A 20294-nucleotide genomic window follows, 5' to 3' on the forward strand; every position below is an offset into this window, starting at 1 on the left:
GGTCAGTCACCTGACCCGGCGTTAAAGGCACAGTGCCTCAATCACAGTGGGAGGTTTAGATATCTCCCACGTGTAATTGTTAATTCTGATTGGAAATTATCCAATCAGAATTAACCTTATGGTTTAAATTCTTACCTTTCCTGTTCCGCCCTGCCCTGTTGTGGTCTTTTCTTGCTAGTATTGCTACTGAACTTGTGTTTCTGGTTACGTACTCTCTGGCTTGTTAATCTGACTTTGTGACTTTCTCCTACCCTTTGATCTTGGCTTGTTTCTCGTTATTCTGTCTTCTGGTTCCCCTTACTCAGCTTGTCTCCTGACTATTCTTTGTGTGCTTAGCCTGGCCACTCTAAGGTCCGGTACTGCACCTTTTCTGTGTATGTGTGTGTGTGTTAGCGTGTTTGGTTCGCAGAATCGTGACAGCTATGTTTGCATTTGTGCTCCCTTATATATAAGGTATAAACTAAGATGTATGTGTTACGACACTAACCGCCAAATAGATGAAGCCGCCGTTTAGTGAATAATCCCCTTTTCCCGAAATGCAGATTTTATACAGCCGACCATCAAACTCCCGAACGGAGGATACGAACGCGGCAACTCCCATCATCAAATCAGTCGAACTCCTTCCACAGCTAGAAATAACGAAAGCGCTGTCCCAGTAATAATTCCCCCCACAAACGAGACCAAGCTCCGTCTTGAGGGTCAAACAGGAATGTGTTTAATGGGGGCTACCTGCCCGGTATTTATGCAGGTCTCCACAAGGTGGACACTCCTCTAGGGGACCTTGTGGAAGACTGTTAGACATATTGGACAGTAGCCAATCACAAGGGCTTCAATATAAGCACTTCCCATCTTACCCATAAATCGTTCTTCTCTATCCCGGAGATAATTGGGAAGAAACCCAATTATCTCCAGGGATAGAGACAATCACCATTTTAAAATACAGTAAGAAAAATACATTAAAATACACAAATGCAGAAATCCAGAATAAATATGGTTCGTGTAACGTATCACCCGATAGCCTGGATTTGAGTGCATATTTCTACCGAATAGCGCTCAGATCCGATGTACATAGTTCAATCGCCATGGAGTCAAAGGCTCTCACAAGTCCTTCGGTATACGAATGACTCCATGGGACGGCTATCTGGGTGAAGTCCATACGGATGTTATAAAACTCCCGAACTGACTGGTGTTCGTACGCCTCGACGAAATAGAAGGCGGGCGGCAGCTTCCAGCGGTGTTCGGTAGATAAAGTGTCCGTTTTTAGTTCCATAGGATCGACACCAAACACCGCTGATCTTCCTCGTGTTCCAAAATGGGCGCCGCCTCGTGGTCGGCATACGAACGACGACCACCCGTACGGATGAAATGGAGAGGTGTCTGCGGTTAACCACAACGTTCTAATTGGTGCCAAGAGGTTAACCAGCAGCACACTCCTCTCCCGGGTGGCCGTCTGTTCGGTAGTTTCAATCGGTATTCCAGAATTACACGAACAGGGGCATACGGACAGGAAATCCAGCGAAAATAAAGGCAAACAGACGAACCAGCAATACTAGTCTATACAGATGGATCTGTCACAGTATGTAACACGTTGAAAAAGCTTATTTGAAGGTGAAACACGTTAGTGTTTGTTACTCATTGCACTGCTTCATAACAACTTCATTGGTTGAAGTTGTAATAATGCCCCTTTAATTCTGTATTTTACATTTTTTAAGTGAATTATTCATATTTACTTAGTTACAAGCAAGACCCTGCTCTCTGTGAATACTGTAGGACAAAATGGTAGAAATTACACAACTTAAAACGCAAGTTATGTTCCCATAATTTAAACTTAATAGAATTTGTATATTATACAGAACTTAATAGAACGTGCACATAATGTACTAATATAATGGAAATGGTTTACTAAATCTTTCCCTCTATTTAATATCTACTATACCAACTATATATAATGCAGACAAATTAAGCAGTGACTAGTCAGGTATATAAAAGCAGTCAGAGGTGACAGAACTGATCAATATTTGGCCATATAGTTAAAGGACCACTCTAGGCACCCAGACCACTTCAGCTTAATGAAGTGGTCTGGGTGCCAGGTCCTTCTAGGGTTAACCCATTTTTTCATAAACATAGCAGTTTCAGAGAAACTGCTATGTTTGTGAATGGGTTAAGCCTTCCCCTATTTCCTCTAGTGGCTGTCTCACTGACAGCCGCTAGAGGCGCTTGCGTGATTCTCACTGTGAAAATCACAGTGAGAGCACGCAAGCGTCCATAGGTGCGCATTCAGCCGACGGGGAGGAGAAGAGGAGGATCGGAGGAGGAGAGCTCTCCGCCCACCGCTGGAAAAAGGTAAGTTTTAAACACTTTCCCCTTTCCAGAGCCGGGCAGGAGGGGGTCCCTGAGGGTACTCTAGTGCCAGGAAAACGAGTATGTTTTCCTGGCACTAGAGTGGTCCTTTAAGTAGCTATCTTAATACCTATCTTAATAATAAATATTTAATTATACTTAGAAATATTTAGTTTGCATTGCAAGGTTACTAGTACATAATTGACAATGGATGGTTACATGAACTGATTATATATGAAGTTAGTCATATTACCTTCATACAATGTATAACAGACTGGATGATATTTTAGCTTGTTTGATAATATTAAAAATAGATTCTTTGTTTTTAGACTTCTGAAACAATTTTAAACTGAACATTTTACTCACAAGGATAAGCAATGGATGTCAACCACATGTATTTATACATTACAACTATATTATTATTAAAATTAAACAATGTTAACAATACCTTCCTACAAAGAACATACTGCAATGTTGTTTGGAGAACAATCAATAAAATAATAAAAAACTAATCATAAATTGATGGACAACAGATAAACACAATAAAAAGAAAATGCACAAGTAAATTGAAACAATGAAATAGTTAATAAACATCAAATCAAATGTATATAAACATTCAATACAGGTTCGATATTTTGAAATACTAACAAACCTATAGAGAAGCAAAAAATAAAATAAAAATAAAGGCAGTCCACAACCTACAAAATACCTTATCTTATCTTACAGAATTAAGTTTTATAATGAGCATGCACTTATATATAAACTGTTCCCCTTAATCCCATTTTGTGATATGAAAGAATAAATACTTTTACAATTTTTGTACATATTTAGTTTTTGTTTCTTTATTTGTAGGTTTGTTTGTTTTTTAAATCAAATCATTTAAAAAGATATTTAGGTTTACTCAAAGTTGATGAATATAGTAGGTTTAGCAGAGTCTGATGATAATTAGAAATTCCATTACAGTTTTACTTATGAATTTATTAGTGGACTTTGAAATTGTATATTTTCTGCAAATAAGTGTTTTTTCAGGTAATGTTTTTTATGTGACTTTTCACAGTAAAGGACCACTATAGTCACCCAGACCACTTCAGCTCAATGAAGTGGTCTGGGTGCCAGGTCCTCCAGGTTTTAACCCTTCAGATGTAAACGTAGCAGTTTCAGAGAAACTGCTATGTTTACATTGCAGGGTTAATCCAGCCTCTATGGCTGTCTTCCTGACAGCCGCTAGAGGCGCTTCCCCGACGCTCAATGAGAAAATCACATTGAGCACGCAGAATGTCCATAGGAAAACATTAAAGGAACACTATAGTCACCTAAATGACTTTAGCTAAATAAAGCAGTTTTAGTGTATAGATCATTCCCCTGCAATTTCACTGCTCAATTCACTGTCATTTAGGAGTTAAATCACTTTGTTTCTGTTTATGCAGCCCTAGCCACACCTCCCCTGGCTATGATTGACAGAGCCTGCATGAAAAATAAACTGGTTTCACTTTCAAACAGATGTAATTTACCTTAAATAATTGTATCTCAATCTCTAAATTGAACTTTAATCACATACAGGAGGCTCTTGCAGGGTCTAGCAAGCTATTAACATAGCTGGGGATAAGAAAATCTTAATTAAACAGAACTTGCAATAAAGAAAGCCTAAATAGGGCTCTCTTTACAGGAAGTGTTTATGGAAGGCTGTGCAAGTCACATGCAGGGAGGTGTGACTAGGGTTCATAAACAAAGGGATTTAACTCCTAAATGGCAGAGGATTGAACAGTGAGGCTGCAGGGGCATGTTCTATACACCAAAACTGCTTCATTAAGCTAAAGTTGTTCAGGTGACTATAGTGTCCCTTTAAGAAATGCTTTCCTATGGGCGTTTTAAATGCGCGAGCAGCTCTGGCCGCGCGTGCGCATTCGGCTCCACTTCGGAGCTGACGTCGGAGGGGGAGGAGAGGTCACCAGCGCCGAGGGAGCCCGGCACTGGATAAAGGTAAGTGGCTGAAGGGGTTTTAACCTCTTCAGCCTAGCAGGAGGAGGGCCATGAGGGAAGATTAAATAGTGCCAGGAAAATTAGCTTGTTTTCCTGACACTATAGTGATCCTTTAACGATAAAATGGAAAATAAATAGGAACCTAGAACATTTTCAAATGAGTGTAAAATGTGTAAATCTAAATCGGTGTGCCATGGATTATGAGTCTTATATTTATTTCACATTTCACTTTTTTTCTACTTTAGATTCCAAAATCTGTATGTTCTGAAAAATGTTTGCCTGGAACCAGAAAAGTCCTTAGACGAGGAACACAAACCTGCTGTTATGACTGTGTCCCATGTTCAGATGGAGAAATAACCAACAGAACTGGTATAGCCAAATGCTAAAGAATATTACAGCAGCAGCATTTAATTGTGGACTTAAGCACCTAAACCTTCCACTACCAACAACTGTGGGGGAGTGAATAAATAAACAATGTCAGATGCAATCAGAAGTTACCTAAAAACTCCTTCTCAGTCATGAGGACTCCAGATCTAGGGTGCCACAAATTATTGTTTATTAGTATTGTATCGTATCGTACAATTTATGATGAAAAAAATTGGGCTACATGATGTGCCAAAGAAAAATTAATTTATTGCAGAAAAACACACCACTGATGCAAAACTAATTCAAAATATAGATGTATATATATATCCAGGAAAAGAGTAGAGCACTCCAGAGGACTTGTTTAAAGTAGTTTATTCCGTGAAAAAAATCGACGTTTCGACCCTCAGGTCTTTATCAAGATATTAAACAAAGTACAACAGTGACCTTATATACCCTACCAAATTAAAAGGTAATCACTTACCCTGAAAAAGCTGTGCGCCCCAAAGCCATGTGTGCTCGCTGGGATATGATTGCAGAAACCGCCGTGGCGATCCCGTCGGTGTGTGATGACGTCACCAATAGTGCGACAGAACAAAAACCGTGATCATGCGTCTAGGTAACCAAGGGAACCAAGTGTGGGCAGATTTACGTGGTGTGTGTGAAGTTACGAACATTATAAGAATTAAAGAGATATGGGAGTAGAATAAATTTGATGGTGAAACCGAGTACTGAAATGGACATGTATTGTATGTATAAAATAGTGATCCTGCAGTTAGTAGACCCAGTGCAGAACGGCATAATATGTATGTATAGTACACATGGAGTAAGTAATGTAGAAGATACTGGCCACAAAGGGCAAGTGCAAGAAGGTGAAAGCTGGGTATGCTAAAGTGTATGTAAGAATGGGGAGAGGTGGACAGAAGGAGAACAGAGTGTAAAGTGAGTGAGTGTGTGTGAAGAACGTGACAAAACAAAACAAAACGTGAACTGTCAATCATATCCATAAACGAACCTGTGAGGAGTGATCCTAAAGTGCTATGTGCATATATGGAAGTGTGTCAAAGCACTAATAAAGAAGTGTAGTGGCATACAGGAAGTCAAACAGCTGATGGTTCCGAGATTGGGGCCATCTGCTGAGAGTACAATAAGGATAATAATGGTGAAGAAGATAGAAAGAAAATAGAACCCAGAAAGCGACCATTAAATTGATTTCGGCAATGCCTAAGTATATACAGATAGATATATGCAAATGTACAGAAAAGGGGTCCAAAAGTACATGGGTAGCGTATACCAACGCCCAACATGATAAAAGTCATCATGGTGCAGAGGTTAGGCAGATGAATGAACAGGGTCAAAAGCCCTAATAAAGATGAACCCATATGGTAATACCCAAATAAAAATAAAAATAAGTCTGCATAATAATAAAAAAATAAAAAATAATACAAATAAAAATAGTAAACATGAAAATAAATAATAAAAAAAATAAAAAATAAAAAAATAGCAAAAAGATAGCAAAAAAATAACAAATAAATAAATAAAAATAAAAACATATATAAAAATACTACAGGCGGCCATAATAGATGATTCTAAGTAAAGATAGACATGATAATTCACGAGTTTTTTTTAAAAATATTCAAAAAACTGTTCAAAAAAGAATCAGCGAATATCCAAAAAGGCGTGAAGGGAGACGTATTCGTTAAGGCCCCTCGGATGTAAGGTATCCAGTGTCTTAGTCCAGTATGCCTCCCGTTGGAGCAGGATCCTAGACCGATCACCCCCCCTAGACAGAGGGGGATGTGATCAATGGCTATAAATTTGAGCGTAGGTAAACGGTGGTTCATCTCCAAGAAGTGCTTGGCCACCGGTTTGTCTGTCTTGCTGTCCCTGAATGCAGTCATAATTCCTGAACGGTGGCCCCGCATTCTGTCTCTTAGTGTGAGATTAGTTTTACCCACGTAGTATAGTCCACAAGGGCAGGATATAAGATAGACTACGTGGGTGGTGAGACAGGTGATATGATGTTTGATGGGATATCGCTTTCCTGAGTGTGGATGGGCAAACGAGGAGCCTGGGAGCATATGGCCACAAGTGACACAATTGGTGCATTTAAAGCAACCTGTTTTGCTGTGAGTTTTTTGTGTCCCATATTGATCAGGGCAATCATTGTGGACCAACATGTCTCTAAGGTTCCGATTCCGTTTAAAGGCAATACGGGGGGGATGTACAAAAGCAGAATGTAGTGTAGGGTCAGAGGATAATATGTCCCATCTCCTGCGGATGGCCTTGGCAATTTGGTCACTAGCCGTGTGATATAACAGAGGTAGTGTGACATTCCTAGGTTCGTTAGACAGCATCATAGGTTGTGTGCCCGGCTTGTCGTGAATCTCCCAAGCTCTGTCCAGTGAGCGTTTCAATATTGGATATGAATATCCTCTTTTCAAAAACGCCTGTTGCATCGAAGAGATCTGTGTCCTAGTGTTGTCCAAGTCTGAACTCTGAGGAACTGTGAGGTCGGGAGTGATCTCTTGAGTGCCCTGGGATGGAAGCTTGTTGCATGCAGGACCGTGTTGCGGTCCGAGCTTTTTTTTAATAGAGTGTATCCAATAGACTGGTGGGAGCGGAAGATTTCTACATCCCAAAATTGTATCCTCTCAATATCACAGCAATGGCTAAAACGTACCGGGGAATTGATCGTGTTTAGCTCTTGGATCATGTTCTCAAAGGACAAGGGGGGACCTGCCCACAGCATGAGGATATCATCCACATATCGAAGATATAGAATGAGGTTGGACTGGTATCTTGATAGAATATGCTTCTGTTCATATGAATACATGTAACTGTTAGCATAGTTAGGGGCTATAGCCGATCCCATCGCCGTTCCCGTTTGTTGAACATAAAAAGATTTCTCAAAACGAAAATAATTGTTGCTCAAAGTAAAATCAAGGCATTCGAGGAGAAACTCGATAGGAGGTCCTGTGTATAGGTCAGACTGAATGAGGACCTGTCTCATAGCTTCTATCCCATCGGTATGGGGTATGATTGTATATAGATTTTTCACATCTACCGTTGCCAAAGTGATGGGGCCTTCCGGGAGGATGACTTGTTTGAGGTGTGCGAGCAGATCCTGTGTATCCTTGAGGCACGTAGGTATTGATAGCGTGGGCATTTTGCAATGATGGTCGATAAATTTGGCCAACGGTTCCAATATTCCGCGTTTGGCGGAGACAATGGGGCGTCCAGGGGGGTTTCGAGCATCTTTGTGTACCTTCGGTAAGGTGTACAATAAAGGAATTTTAGGGTGTAAATCAATCAAATAGTTAGCAGTTTGATCGTCAAGCAAACCAGCCGTGGCGCCCCTGTTGACCAAGGCTTGTAATTTTTGTGTGATGGTCTTTGTGGGGTCAAACGCAATTTTCTTATACGTGGTCGTGTCAGATAATTGCCTGAGAATTTCCATACGATAAGATGCGTAATCCTGTATGACAATTTGTCGGCAGGTCTGATGGTAATGTTTTTATCATCAGCAAGATCCTCAAGTGCCTTATGTTCCTTCATTGTTAGGTTATGTGGAACAGGCTTAGGATTTGAAATAATTTGATGTACATCATTCTTTAATAGACTGGAGAAGGATTTGATAGAGGAATGGGCCGTTTTCGGTTCCCATGTGCTTATTTGGCGGAGGTGATTTTTAGACTGCGAGTGCGAATTATGTACTAATGCTTGTAAATTCAAAGTGCGTTCCATCTTGTATAAATCTATGTCAGTTTTGAACACGTCAACTTTTGGAGTTGGAACAAAAGTGAGGCCTTTCGACAGGACTTTGATATGTTCAGAGTTGAGAGTCTTGGAGGATAGATTAAAAATGGGTGTTAAATCTTCCTGTTCGGTATTCTTGGACGTGTGCCGACATATCTTGCCCCCCTGTCCTCGTCTAGTGACTTTGGGTTTCTTAGATCTTTGCGCCCTCTTGTATTGAATCCCGGAGGGACGTTGGAATGTTGGTCCTGGGGAAAAAAAGGCGGTCGTGTGGATTTCCTAGATGGCATCTCTGAAGTGTCCTGGGATGCTCCCGCTCCCTCGGTTTCAGATGTGGACTCGGCAGAGCTGGTGTCAATAGACAAAAATTGTGGTTTGCGAACCTTCTGTTTATATCTGGCAAAATTAGGTTTGCGTCGCTCTCCACACAGCCAGTGGTAAACCTGGTGATGGGTGTAGTCAAAATTGACCCGTTCCAATTTTTGTTTTTTAAATCTGATTAGATCGTTCCTGTATCTCATGATCTCATCTTGTAATTTAACCATGTATTGGGTAGAGGTCGCAGCTGTCAACGTGGATGTATGTAGTGTCTCGAATTTGTTGATGGAGTCCTTGGTGAAGATTAGTTCACTTCTCACTTCCTCCACTACTATCAACATCCAATCTAATGAACATTTGTTCGAAATCCCGACCCATTTTTTACAAAATTCGGGATTCTGGCGTCCAATCGTGGGGGAATTACGGACTCTGAACCCTCTGGGGATACGTTTGGCCCGATAATAATCGGAAATAAAAATGCCATGTAGGTCCAAGTCTGTTTCCCGTCTTTTTAACTTGGTCAAATCATTACATAGATCTCTGATAGAATCTGTATGTGTCAATTCTATCGTGGTGTTAGGCCATAGTATTTTATCTGCATCCTGTTCATTCATTTGCAGAGTTTCTGCTATTTCGGATAGGGCTCCCGCCCTTAACAAAAAATCTTCCATATTCCTTTAACAAAGGCTAAGAGCGTGAAAACACTTAATCCAGGCAGTGTATACCTCACAAAAAATACATCAATTGTGGAACTCTAGTACTGTTCCTATGGAGGTGCACAGATAGTGTATCGCCATACACTTTGGTTCCCTTGGTTACCTAGACGCATGATTACGGTTTTTGTTCTGTCGCACTATTGGTGACGTCATCACACACAGACGGGATCGCCACGGCGGTTTCTGCAATCATATCCCAGCGAGCACACATGGCTTTGGGGCGCACAGCTTTTTCAGGGTAAGTGATTACCTTTTAATTTGTTAGGGTATATAAGGTCACTGTTGTACTTTGTTTAATATCTTGATAAAGACCTGAGGGTCGAAACGTCAATTTTTTTCACGGAATAAACTACTTTAAACAAGTCCTCTGGAGTGCTCTACTCTTTTCCTGGATATATATTTACGCTTTGCAGCACCGAGGCTTTTTTTCCCCTTTGGATCTATTTAAAGGTAGAGTGCCAGACTCTGAACATTTTGTTTATATTTTCAAAGTGTATGGCGATACACTATCTGTGCACCTCCATAGGAACAGTACTAGAGTTCCACAATTGATGTATTTTTTGTGAGGTATACACTGCCTGGATTAAGTGTTTTCACGCTCTTAGCCTTTGTTAAAGGAATATGGAAGATGTTTAAAAATGGGTCGGGATTTCAAACAAATGTTCATTAGATTGGATGTTGATAGTAGTGGAGGAAGTGAGAAGTGAACTAATCTTCACCAAGGACTCCATCAACAAATTCGAGACACTACATACATCCACGTTGACAGCTGCGACCTCTACCCAATACATGGTTAAATTACAAGATGAGATCATGAGATACAGGAACGATCTAATCAGATTTAAAAAACAAAAATTGGAACGGGTCAATTTTGACTACACCCATCCCCAGGTTTACCACTGGCTGTGTGGAGAGCGACGCAAACCTAATTTTGCCAGATATAAACAGAAGGTTCGCAAACCACAATTTTTGTCTATTGACACCAGCTCTGCCGAGTCCACATCTGAAACCGAGGGAGCGGGAGCATCCCAGGACACTTCAGAGATGCCATCTAGGAAATCCACACGACCGCCTTTTTTTCCCCAGGACCAACATTCCAACGTCCCTCCGGGATTCAATACAAGAGGGCGCAAAGATCTAAGAAACCCAAAGTCACTAGACGAGGACAGGGGGGCAAGATATGTCGGCACACGTCCAAGAATACCGAACAGGAAGATTTAACACCCATTTTTAATCTATCCTCCAAGACTCTCAACTCTGAACATATCAAAGTCCTGTCGAAAGGCCTCACTTTTGTTCCAACTCCAAAAGTTGACGTGTTCAAAACTGACATAGATTTATACAAGATGGAACGCACTTTGAATTTACAAGCATTAGTACATAATTCGCACTCGCAGTCTAAAAATCACCTCCGCCTAAAAAGCACATGGGAACCGAAAACGGCCCATTCCTCTATCAAATCCTTCTCCAGTCTATTAAAGAATGATGTACATCAAATTATTTCAAATCCTAAGCCTGTTCCACATAACCTAACAATGAAGGAACATAAGGCACTTGAGGATCTTGCTGATCTTGCTGATGATAAAAACATTACCATCAGACCTGCCGACAAATTGTCATACAGGATTACGCATCTTACCGTATGGAAATTCTCAGGCAATTATCTGACACGACCACGTATAAGAAAATTGCGTTTGACCCCACAAAGACCATCACACAAAAATTACAAGCCTTGGTCAACAGGGGCGCCACGGCTGGTTGGCTTGACGATCAAACTGCTAACTATTTGATTGATTTACACCCTAAAATTCCTTTATTGTACACCTTACCGAAGGTACACAAAGATACTCGAAACCCCCCTGGACGCCCCATTGTCTCCGCCAAACGCGGAATATTGGAACCGTTGGCCAAATGTATCGACCATCATTGCAAAATGCCCACGCTATCAATACCTACGTGCCTGAAAGATACACAGGATCTGCTCGCACACCTCAAACAAGTCATCCTCCCGGAAGGCCCCATCACTTTGGCAACGGTAGATGTGAAAAATCTATATACAATCATACCCCATACCGATGGGATAGAAGCTATGAGACAGGTCCTCATTCAGTCTGACCTATACACGGGACCTCCTATCGAGTTTCTCCTCGAATGCCTTGATTTTACTTTGAGCAACAATTATTTTCGTTTTGAGAAATCTTTTTATGTTCAACAAACGGGAACGGCGATGGGATCGGCTATAGCCCCTAACTATGCTAACAGTTACATGTATTCATATGAACAGAAGCATATTCTATCAAGATACCAGTCCAACCTCATTCTATATCTTCGATATGTGGATGATATCCTCATGCTGTGGGCAGGTCCCCCCTTGTCCTTTGAGAACATGATCCAAGAGCTAAACACGATCAATTCCCCGGTGCGTTTTAGCCATTGCTGTGATATTGAGACGATACAATTTTTGGATGTAGAAATCTTCCGCTCCCACCAGTCTATTGGATACACTCTATTCAAAAAAAGCTCGGACCGCCACACGGTCCTGCATGCAACAAGCTTCCATCCCAGGGCACTCAAGAGATCACTCCCGACCTCACAGTTCCTCAGAGTCCTGAGGAACAATTCAGACTTGGACAACACTAGGACACAGATCTCTTCGATGCAACAGGCGTTTTTGAAAAGAGGATATTCATATCCAATATTGAAACGCTCACTGGACAGAGCTTGGGAGATTCACGACAAGCCGGGCACACAACCTATGATGCTGTCTAACGAACCTAGGAATGTCACACTACCTCTGTTATATCACACGGCTAGTGACCAAATTGCCAAGGCCATCCGCAGGAGATGGGATATATTATCCTCTGACCCTACACTACATTCTGCTTTCGTACATCCCCCCCGTATTGCCTTTAAACGGAATCGGAACCTTAGGGACATGTTGGTCCACAATGATTGCCCTGATCAATATGGGACACAAAAAACTCACAGCAAAACAGGTTGCTTTAAATGCACCAATTGTGTCACTTGTGGCCATAGCTCCCAGGCTCCTCGTTTGCCCATCCACACTCAGGAAAGCGATATCCCATCAAACATCATATCACCTGTCTCACCACCCACGTAGTCTATCTTATATCCTGCCCTTGTGGACTATACTACGTGGGTAAAACTGATCTCACACTAAGAGACAGAATGCGGGGCCACCGTTCAGGAATTATGACTGCATTCAGGGACAGCAAGACAGACAAACCGGTGGCCAAGCACTTCTTGGAGATGAACCACCGTTTACCTACGCTCAAATTTATAGCCATTGATCACATCCCCCCTCTGTCTAGGGGGGGTGATCGGTCTAGGATCCTGCTCCAACGGGAGGCATACTGGACTAAGACACTGGATACCTTACATCCGAGGGGCCTTAACGAATACGTCTCCCTTCACGCCTTTTTGGATATTCGCTGATTCTTTTTTGAACAGTTTTTTGAATATTTTTTAAAAAAACTCGTGATTTATCATGTCTATCTTTACTTAGAATCATCTATTATGGCCGCCTGTAGTATTTTTATATATGTTTTTATTTTTATTTATTTATTTGTTATTTTTTTGCTATCTTTTTGCTATTTTTTTATTTTTTATTTTTTTTATTATTTATTTTCATGTTTACTATTTTTATTTGTATTATTTTTTATTTTTTTATTATTATGCAGACTTATTTTTATTTTTATTTGGGTATTACCATATGGGTTCATCTTTATTAGGGCTTTTGACCCTGTTCATTCATCTGCCTAACCTCTGCACCATGATGACTTTTATCATGTTGGGCGTTGGTATACGCTACCCATGTACTTTTGGACCCCTTTTCTGTACATTTGCATATATCTATCTGTATATACTTAGGCATTGCCGAAATCAATTTAATGGTCGCTTTCTGGGTTCTATTTTCTTTCTATCTTCTTCACCATTATTATCCTTATTGTACTCTCAGCAGATGGCCCCAATCTCGGAACCATCAGCTGTATGACTTCCTGTATGCCACTACACTTCTTTATTAGTGCTTTGACACACTTCCATATATGCACATAGCACTTTAGGATCACTCCTCACAGGTTCGTTTATGGATATGATTGACAGTTCACGTTTTGTTTTGTTTTGTCACGTTCTTCACACACACTCACTCACTTTACACTCTGTTCTCCTTCTGTCCACCTCTCCCCATTCTTACATACACTTTAGCATACCCAGCTTTCACCTTCTTGCACTTGCCCTTTGTGGCCAGTATCTTCTACATTACTTACTCCATGTGTACTATACATACATATTATGCCGTTCTGCACTGGGTCTACTAACTGCAGGATCACTATTTTATACATACAATACATGTCCATTTCAGTACTCGGTTTCACCATCAAATTTATTCTACTCCCATATCTCTTTAATTCTTATAATGTTCGTAACTTCACACACATCACGTAAATCTGCCCACACTTGGTTCCCTTGGTTACCTAGACGCATGATCACGGTTTTTGTTCTGTCGCACTATTGGTGACGTCATCACACACCGACGGGATCGCCACGGCGGTTTCTGCAATCATATCCCAGCGAGCACACATGGCTTTGGGGCGCACAGCTTTTTCAGGGTAAGTGATTACCTTTTAATTTGGTAGGGTATATAAGGTCACTGTTGTACTTTGTTTAATATCTTGATGAAGACCTGAGGGTCGAAACGTCGATTTTTTCACGGAATAATCTACTTTAAACAAGTCCTCTGGAGTGCTCTACTCTTTTCCTGGATATATATTTACGCTTTGCAGCACCGAGGCTTTTTTTCCCCTTTGGATCTATTTAAAGGTAGAGTGCCAGACTCTGAACATTTTGTATATATATATATATATATATATATATATATATATATATATATATATATATATACAAAAAGAAAAGAAAATTGCTCTTGCACTCTCTTGCGCTTAAATCCCTTAGTAGCCGGGTGCTCGCATACCATGGCTAGTAGTAGCCATACATGAAAGCAGGTATCAGCACTCTCGTATATTTAAAAGTCCAAAATTTATTGTAATTGATAGTGATGTAGGTGGGGGTGGACAGGGGAGGGCTGCAGCCTAACATTTCCATAGTAAGCTAATTTTTCTGCCGTGTGGGGATGGGAATGGCATATCTAATTTGCTGGGAGCTGCCAGGCAGGGTAAAGAACAGCCACTCTCCAGGAGATGAAAGTAATTGGAGGGTGGCTGAGGTTGATAGGGAGCTTGCACAGTGTTAGTAATAGTGTGATGTAACGAGTAGACACTAGCACACTGATGTCCCTACTCCATTACTATGTTAAGCTGATACCGGAGAAACGGACGGAAGCCAAGCACAGAGAGATGGACACAGGTTTCTTCAGGAAGGAAGAGATTCTTTATTCGATTCACCGACCGGGACTCAGAGGGACTAATGTCACCAAAAAACAGCAAAGTCTGAGCCCTGATCATACAGTGTAGGTCCCTTATATAGGCATGTAGCTCCTCCCATAATCAGTTCAACCTACACATACTCTTATCCATCAACCGAATAGAGACTAAATTCCTGTTTGACCACATGGCTTGCCCAGCACAATAGAGGAGGGGAAATACTCGTATATCCTGTATTCCTACACTTGCTCAGTACACTGTTGATTGTATCTTAGCTACGTGTAACTGACTAACTGATACACCAACATACACATATGCCATGTGGAAATCTCGTCCTAGTAAATTTATTTTTACTGAGATTCCACCACATTCCCCCCTTTGATGCTTCTGATATTTCACAATTCCAGATGCATCACTTAACCATAGTTTGCTTACACCTCAAGTTGCCATGAACCAGACCAGACTTTGCGACTCCCTAAAGATACGAATCCCTCAACATTCCTCTTCCTGTACTAATTCTTTCTGATTTAGAGCCTCATACCTAAATATAGCCATTATCTGTGCAGCAGCCTTTCTCTCTGCTATATTCTCTATAATGCTCTGCACAGACCTAACTACCAAAGGAATCCGACATGGTAGGAGAAGGCACAGCATCAAAATTAGCATGACTCCACCTACCAATGCATTAAGTCCTCCAAACTGCTCATACCAATTACCAAACCAACTACTTGGATTATACCCTTTCCATACCTGGGTAGGCACATGCACTAGTTTAACCATATGGCTAGTAAGCTCAGCTATTGCTTGCCCTTCATCATCTATTTGAAGACAACAATTGCTTAGGTTAAACTTCCCACATACACCTCCCTCTACTGCCAATAGGTAATCCAAGGCTAATCTATTTTGGTAAACAGCTGTCCTCATCCTAGTATTATGTTTCGCTAGGAGATTGAGCGCTTGCGATGTTTCATTGGTAATTATCTCAACCACTGCCTTTAACCTTATAATACGGTTGAGCATATATATTGGGGTTCTATATCCAAAAGTACCATCCTCTGCCCACGTAGCTGGCCCATAATAATCTATAATACGCTGGGGAGGCCACTCATTATCTTCCCAGGTACCTATCTCTAGGGGTCCCCTTTCCTTAACTCCCAAAGTCTCTCCTGTTTCAATAGGCAACAAGAAGAAGGATGGTTTGAGCATACCTAACACACATGCCCCTTCCCAGTCCTGTGGTAACTCCGAATAGGCCTTTTTACCACAGATCCAGTACAAATTTGCTGGGGCTTTCCAACTAGATGTAGCAGATAGGTCAAACCACACATCCTTTAAATTGGTATAACTTGCAAACGGGTTAGGTGGTTCTGAGACATTTGAAGCTGACCACCAAGTTGTATTCTTTGTATCATCATCATAATCTTTTTGCCCTAGACAAGTCAATTCTCCTACAGATGTATTAAACATTATTCCTTTCCTTGCTATGCAAACATAACCTATAATGGAGGTCTTTAATCGCCACTCAGATTTACCTCTAACACTCATTTGATAATCAGCTTGAGAAGATATTATCTGTTCAATTGTCTCAGAACCGGAATACATTACCTCCTTTGCTTCCCAGGGCCATTGGTCTCCCATATTAGTACCTCCACACACATAGCAGTTGGTTACATTAAGACTACCAGCAATACTCTCGGCTAGATCAATAAACAAATTCTTAGCATTATGGGGGATCTTATTCTCTACACTCATCTCCTCGTAGAAAGAATGGAAAACCTGATGAGTCTGGGCTGCCACAGTATCGGTCTCTATCCCTATAAATAATATTGTCCCAGGATCCAACCCTGTCCCATATATCTGGAACCCAAATGAGTTTCCGAAACCTATCTATAAACTGTTCAGGATTATTAATAAGTATATGGACACTCCATAGACTTACACTCCATAGACTTACAATATGGTTTGGTAGGCAACTTAGTAACAATCATATCCTTATCTACTGTCTGTCCCCAAGTTGCCCACCCTACACAAGACCAATATGGACAATAATTATAATTCTTATTTGGGCATTTTGGATCTATATACATGTTCTTACTACTGGGGCAAATATACTTATCATTAGACCCATACGTTCTTTCCCATTTAAGATCCCCGCATACATTCCACGGTTTTCTACCACTTGATATCGCCTTACATGCATCAAATAGTAGAACACCCGAATAATGTACGGTTTCTAGTATTATCTTATTTATTAGGGTCCCCTGTGAGTCTCCATTCCGAAGGGTCAACCAAATTATACGGGGTTGATACTCTGGACTAAAACACTTAGGTTCTCCTACTCCTAAATGGCATACACTATAATCTATACCTAAGTATCTACACTTAGATACATATCCTTTACACTCATATTGTGAATGCCAAATAAGGGTCTGGGAAATATGATTACCTGTTTTTGTAGACTTAATGCAAACCTCACAGCCAGGTGTGTCGGTACCTCTACCTTCCTGAATAATTTAAAAACACAAATATACACATTATCAAATGCATTTCTCCTGACATCTTTATCCTAATTCTTCGTCCGTGCGATGGCACCTCAGCTTTCAGGAGTAAGGGCTGCAAGGAATGGAGTCCTTCAAGTCCTCTCTTCCCTTCACAGAGGTCCCTTCAAGACACTCTGGCTATGTAACGTGGGTAGGTGGTCAGGCTTTATTATGGCCGTCAAAACACCTACTTGCTGATCTCTTTGATTACTCTAGAAGTCCCAATATCTCCTCGTCACTCCGACTGAGTTACACGCTTTAACCGGATCTTGCAGGGATTCTCTGGATCTGGTGTAGCTTGCCAAGAATCTACTGCTGCTGGTTTAACCCTGGAGTGATGAATCCACGGAGTCACTTCAGCCACCTTTATAGCTGTAGGGGTAGACAAAAGAACAACATAAGGACCCATCCACTTTGGCCCCAATGGTACACTGTTCCACTCCTTTATCCAAACTTGATGATAACAATGGACAGGTGGATAAATATTCACAGGTAATCTATCTTGTACCCATTTCTGTACCTCCTCCATAGTTTTACCCAACTCTACAACCTGCTGCCGGGTAATTCCTTCTCCCAACTGACTTAAATCCCCCCTTAAGTTACCAAGTACGGGAGGTGGACGCCCATACATGATTTCAAAAGGTGAGAGACCCATCCTTCTGGTCGGTGTACTACGAATACGCAACAGAGCTATGGGCACAACAACATTCCACTTAAGCTGAGTCTCTTGACACATATTTGCCAATTGGTTCTTAATAGTTCTGTTCATTCTTTCCACTTTTCCAGAACTCTGAGGCCTATATGCCGTATGAAGTTTCCACTTAATACCGAGCATATGAGTCAGTTGTTGTAGGCACTGGTGAACAAAGGCTGGACCATTATCCGATCCTATAGAACATGGTAGTCCATATCGGGGTATTATTTCCCGTAAAAGAAATCGCACAACTTCTCCTGCTTTCTCTGTACGAGTAGGACATGCTTCTACCCAACCTGAGTAGGTACACACAACTACTAGTAGGTAGCGATGTCCGCCGGATTTAGGCATTACCGTATAGTCTATTTGGAGATCGGACATAGGGAGTCCTCCCATATACTGGACTCCCGGTGGTTTCACTGGACCTTGCCTTGCGTTGTTCTTGGCACATATCACACATCTTCGTACAATGGCTTGAGTCAAGTTGGACAATCTTGGTATGTAGAAATGCTTCCTAAGAGATTCTTCCATGCTATCTCTTCCGAAATGTGTCCCATTGTGATAATCCTGGACAATTTCTACGGCTAGCGATGCTGGAATAACTATCCTTCCATCTTCTAACTGATACCACTTATTCTCCAGGTACTTCCCAGTTTCAGTCTTTAACCACTCTTCTTCTTGAGCTGTATAAATTGGAGTCCATTGAGACAGAGGGGTTGGTATGAGAGCAGCTATACGTTCCACATACTCCTGTTTTCCTGATTCAGCGGCACGCTTGGCTGCATTATCTGCCATCCGATTTCCTTTTGTTACTTCACCATCACCTTTCCGATGCGCTCGACAATGTATGATACCAACTTCTTTCGGTTCCCACACGGCTTCCAGTAGTTGTAATATCTCAGCTGCGTACTTGATTTCTTTACCCTCTGAGTTCAGTAGTCCTCTTTCTTTATACAAAGCTCCATGAGCATGAGTGGTTAAAAACGCATACTTGGAGTCCGTATAGATGTTCCCCCTCAAACCTTCAGCCAATTGTAACGCTCGTGTGAGTGCGCTTAGTTCTGCCTTCTGTGCCGATGTTCCTTTTGACAATGGCCGAGCTTCTATCACCTTGTCTATGGTTGTCACTGCATATCCTGCATAGCGAATCCCTTCTTTCACATAACTACTGCCGTCCGTAAAGTACTGGACATCAGGGTTCTGGATGGGAAAATCACGAAGGTCCGGTCTACTTGAAAACACTTCATCCATCACCTCCAGGCAATCATGCGGACTCTCAGTAGGTTGTGGCTGGATTCAAGGTATTAACAGTCTCTAGATGCACTCTCGGGTTTTCACATAACATAGCTTGATACTTGGTCATGCGGCTATTACTAAACCAATGATTGCCTTTATAGTCTAGCAACGTCTGTACTGCGTGCGGGACTTGCACGTAGAGTTCCTGACCCAGAGTGAGCTTATCAGCTTCGGCTACCAGCAGGGCGGCGGCAGCAACAGCTCTTAGACAAGGTGGAAGACCACTGGCCACTGCATCCAGTTGTTTGGACATATATGCAACAGGTCGTTGCCATGATCCCAAGTACTGTGTCAATACTCCCACAGCCATTCTTCTTTGCTCGTGTACATATAAGTAGAATGGGCGTGTATGGTCAGGTAGACCTAATGCTGGGGCGCTCATCAATGCCTTCTTCACATCTTCAAATGTCTTTTGCTGTTCGGGGGTCCACAGGAAGGGATTGTTCTGTATCTTTTATAGCCACATAAAGAGGTTTCGCCAATATCGCATAACTGGGAATCCATATCCTACAGAAGCCTGCTGCCCCCAAGAACTCTCGCACTTGTCTTCTATTCTTGGGTATTGGTATTTGGCATACAGCTTCTTTTCTCTCTGGCCCCATTATCCTTTGACCTTCAGAGATATGGAATCCCAGATACTTGACAGTTGGCTGACACAACTGGGCTTTCTTCCTGGACACCTTGTATCCTGCCTTCCAAAGAATGTGCAGTAGATCATGTGTTGCTTGCTGACATATCTCTCTTGTAACTGCCTCTATCAACAAATCATCTACGTATTGTAATTGTACACATTCTCCTGGGATGGACTTGAAATCCAGTAAGTCTTGACTTAAAGCTGAATTCTTAAACCCTTGGGGCAATCTTGTCCAAGTCATCTGGCGTTTCG

The 20294-nt window shown here is 41.5% G+C and overlaps 1 protein-coding gene across 1 annotated transcript in view; it reads left to right on the plus strand.

Annotated features, from left to right (window-relative positions):
- LOC134566021 (vomeronasal type-2 receptor 26-like) overlaps positions 1-20294 on the plus strand; it is a 44267-nt gene that overhangs the window by 15604 nt on the left and 8369 nt on the right. The window contains exon 2 of the mRNA XM_063425735.1: positions 4566-4689. Within this exon, the coding sequence (XP_063281805.1) occupies positions 4566-4689 (124 nt within the window). The remainder of the gene's footprint in view (positions 1-4565; positions 4690-20294) is intronic.

This window comes from Pelobates fuscus, chromosome 6, assembly GCF_036172605.1.
Source record: "Pelobates fuscus isolate aPelFus1 chromosome 6, aPelFus1.pri, whole genome shotgun sequence".
NCBI lineage: Eukaryota > Metazoa > Chordata > Amphibia > Anura > Pelobatidae > Pelobates > Pelobates fuscus.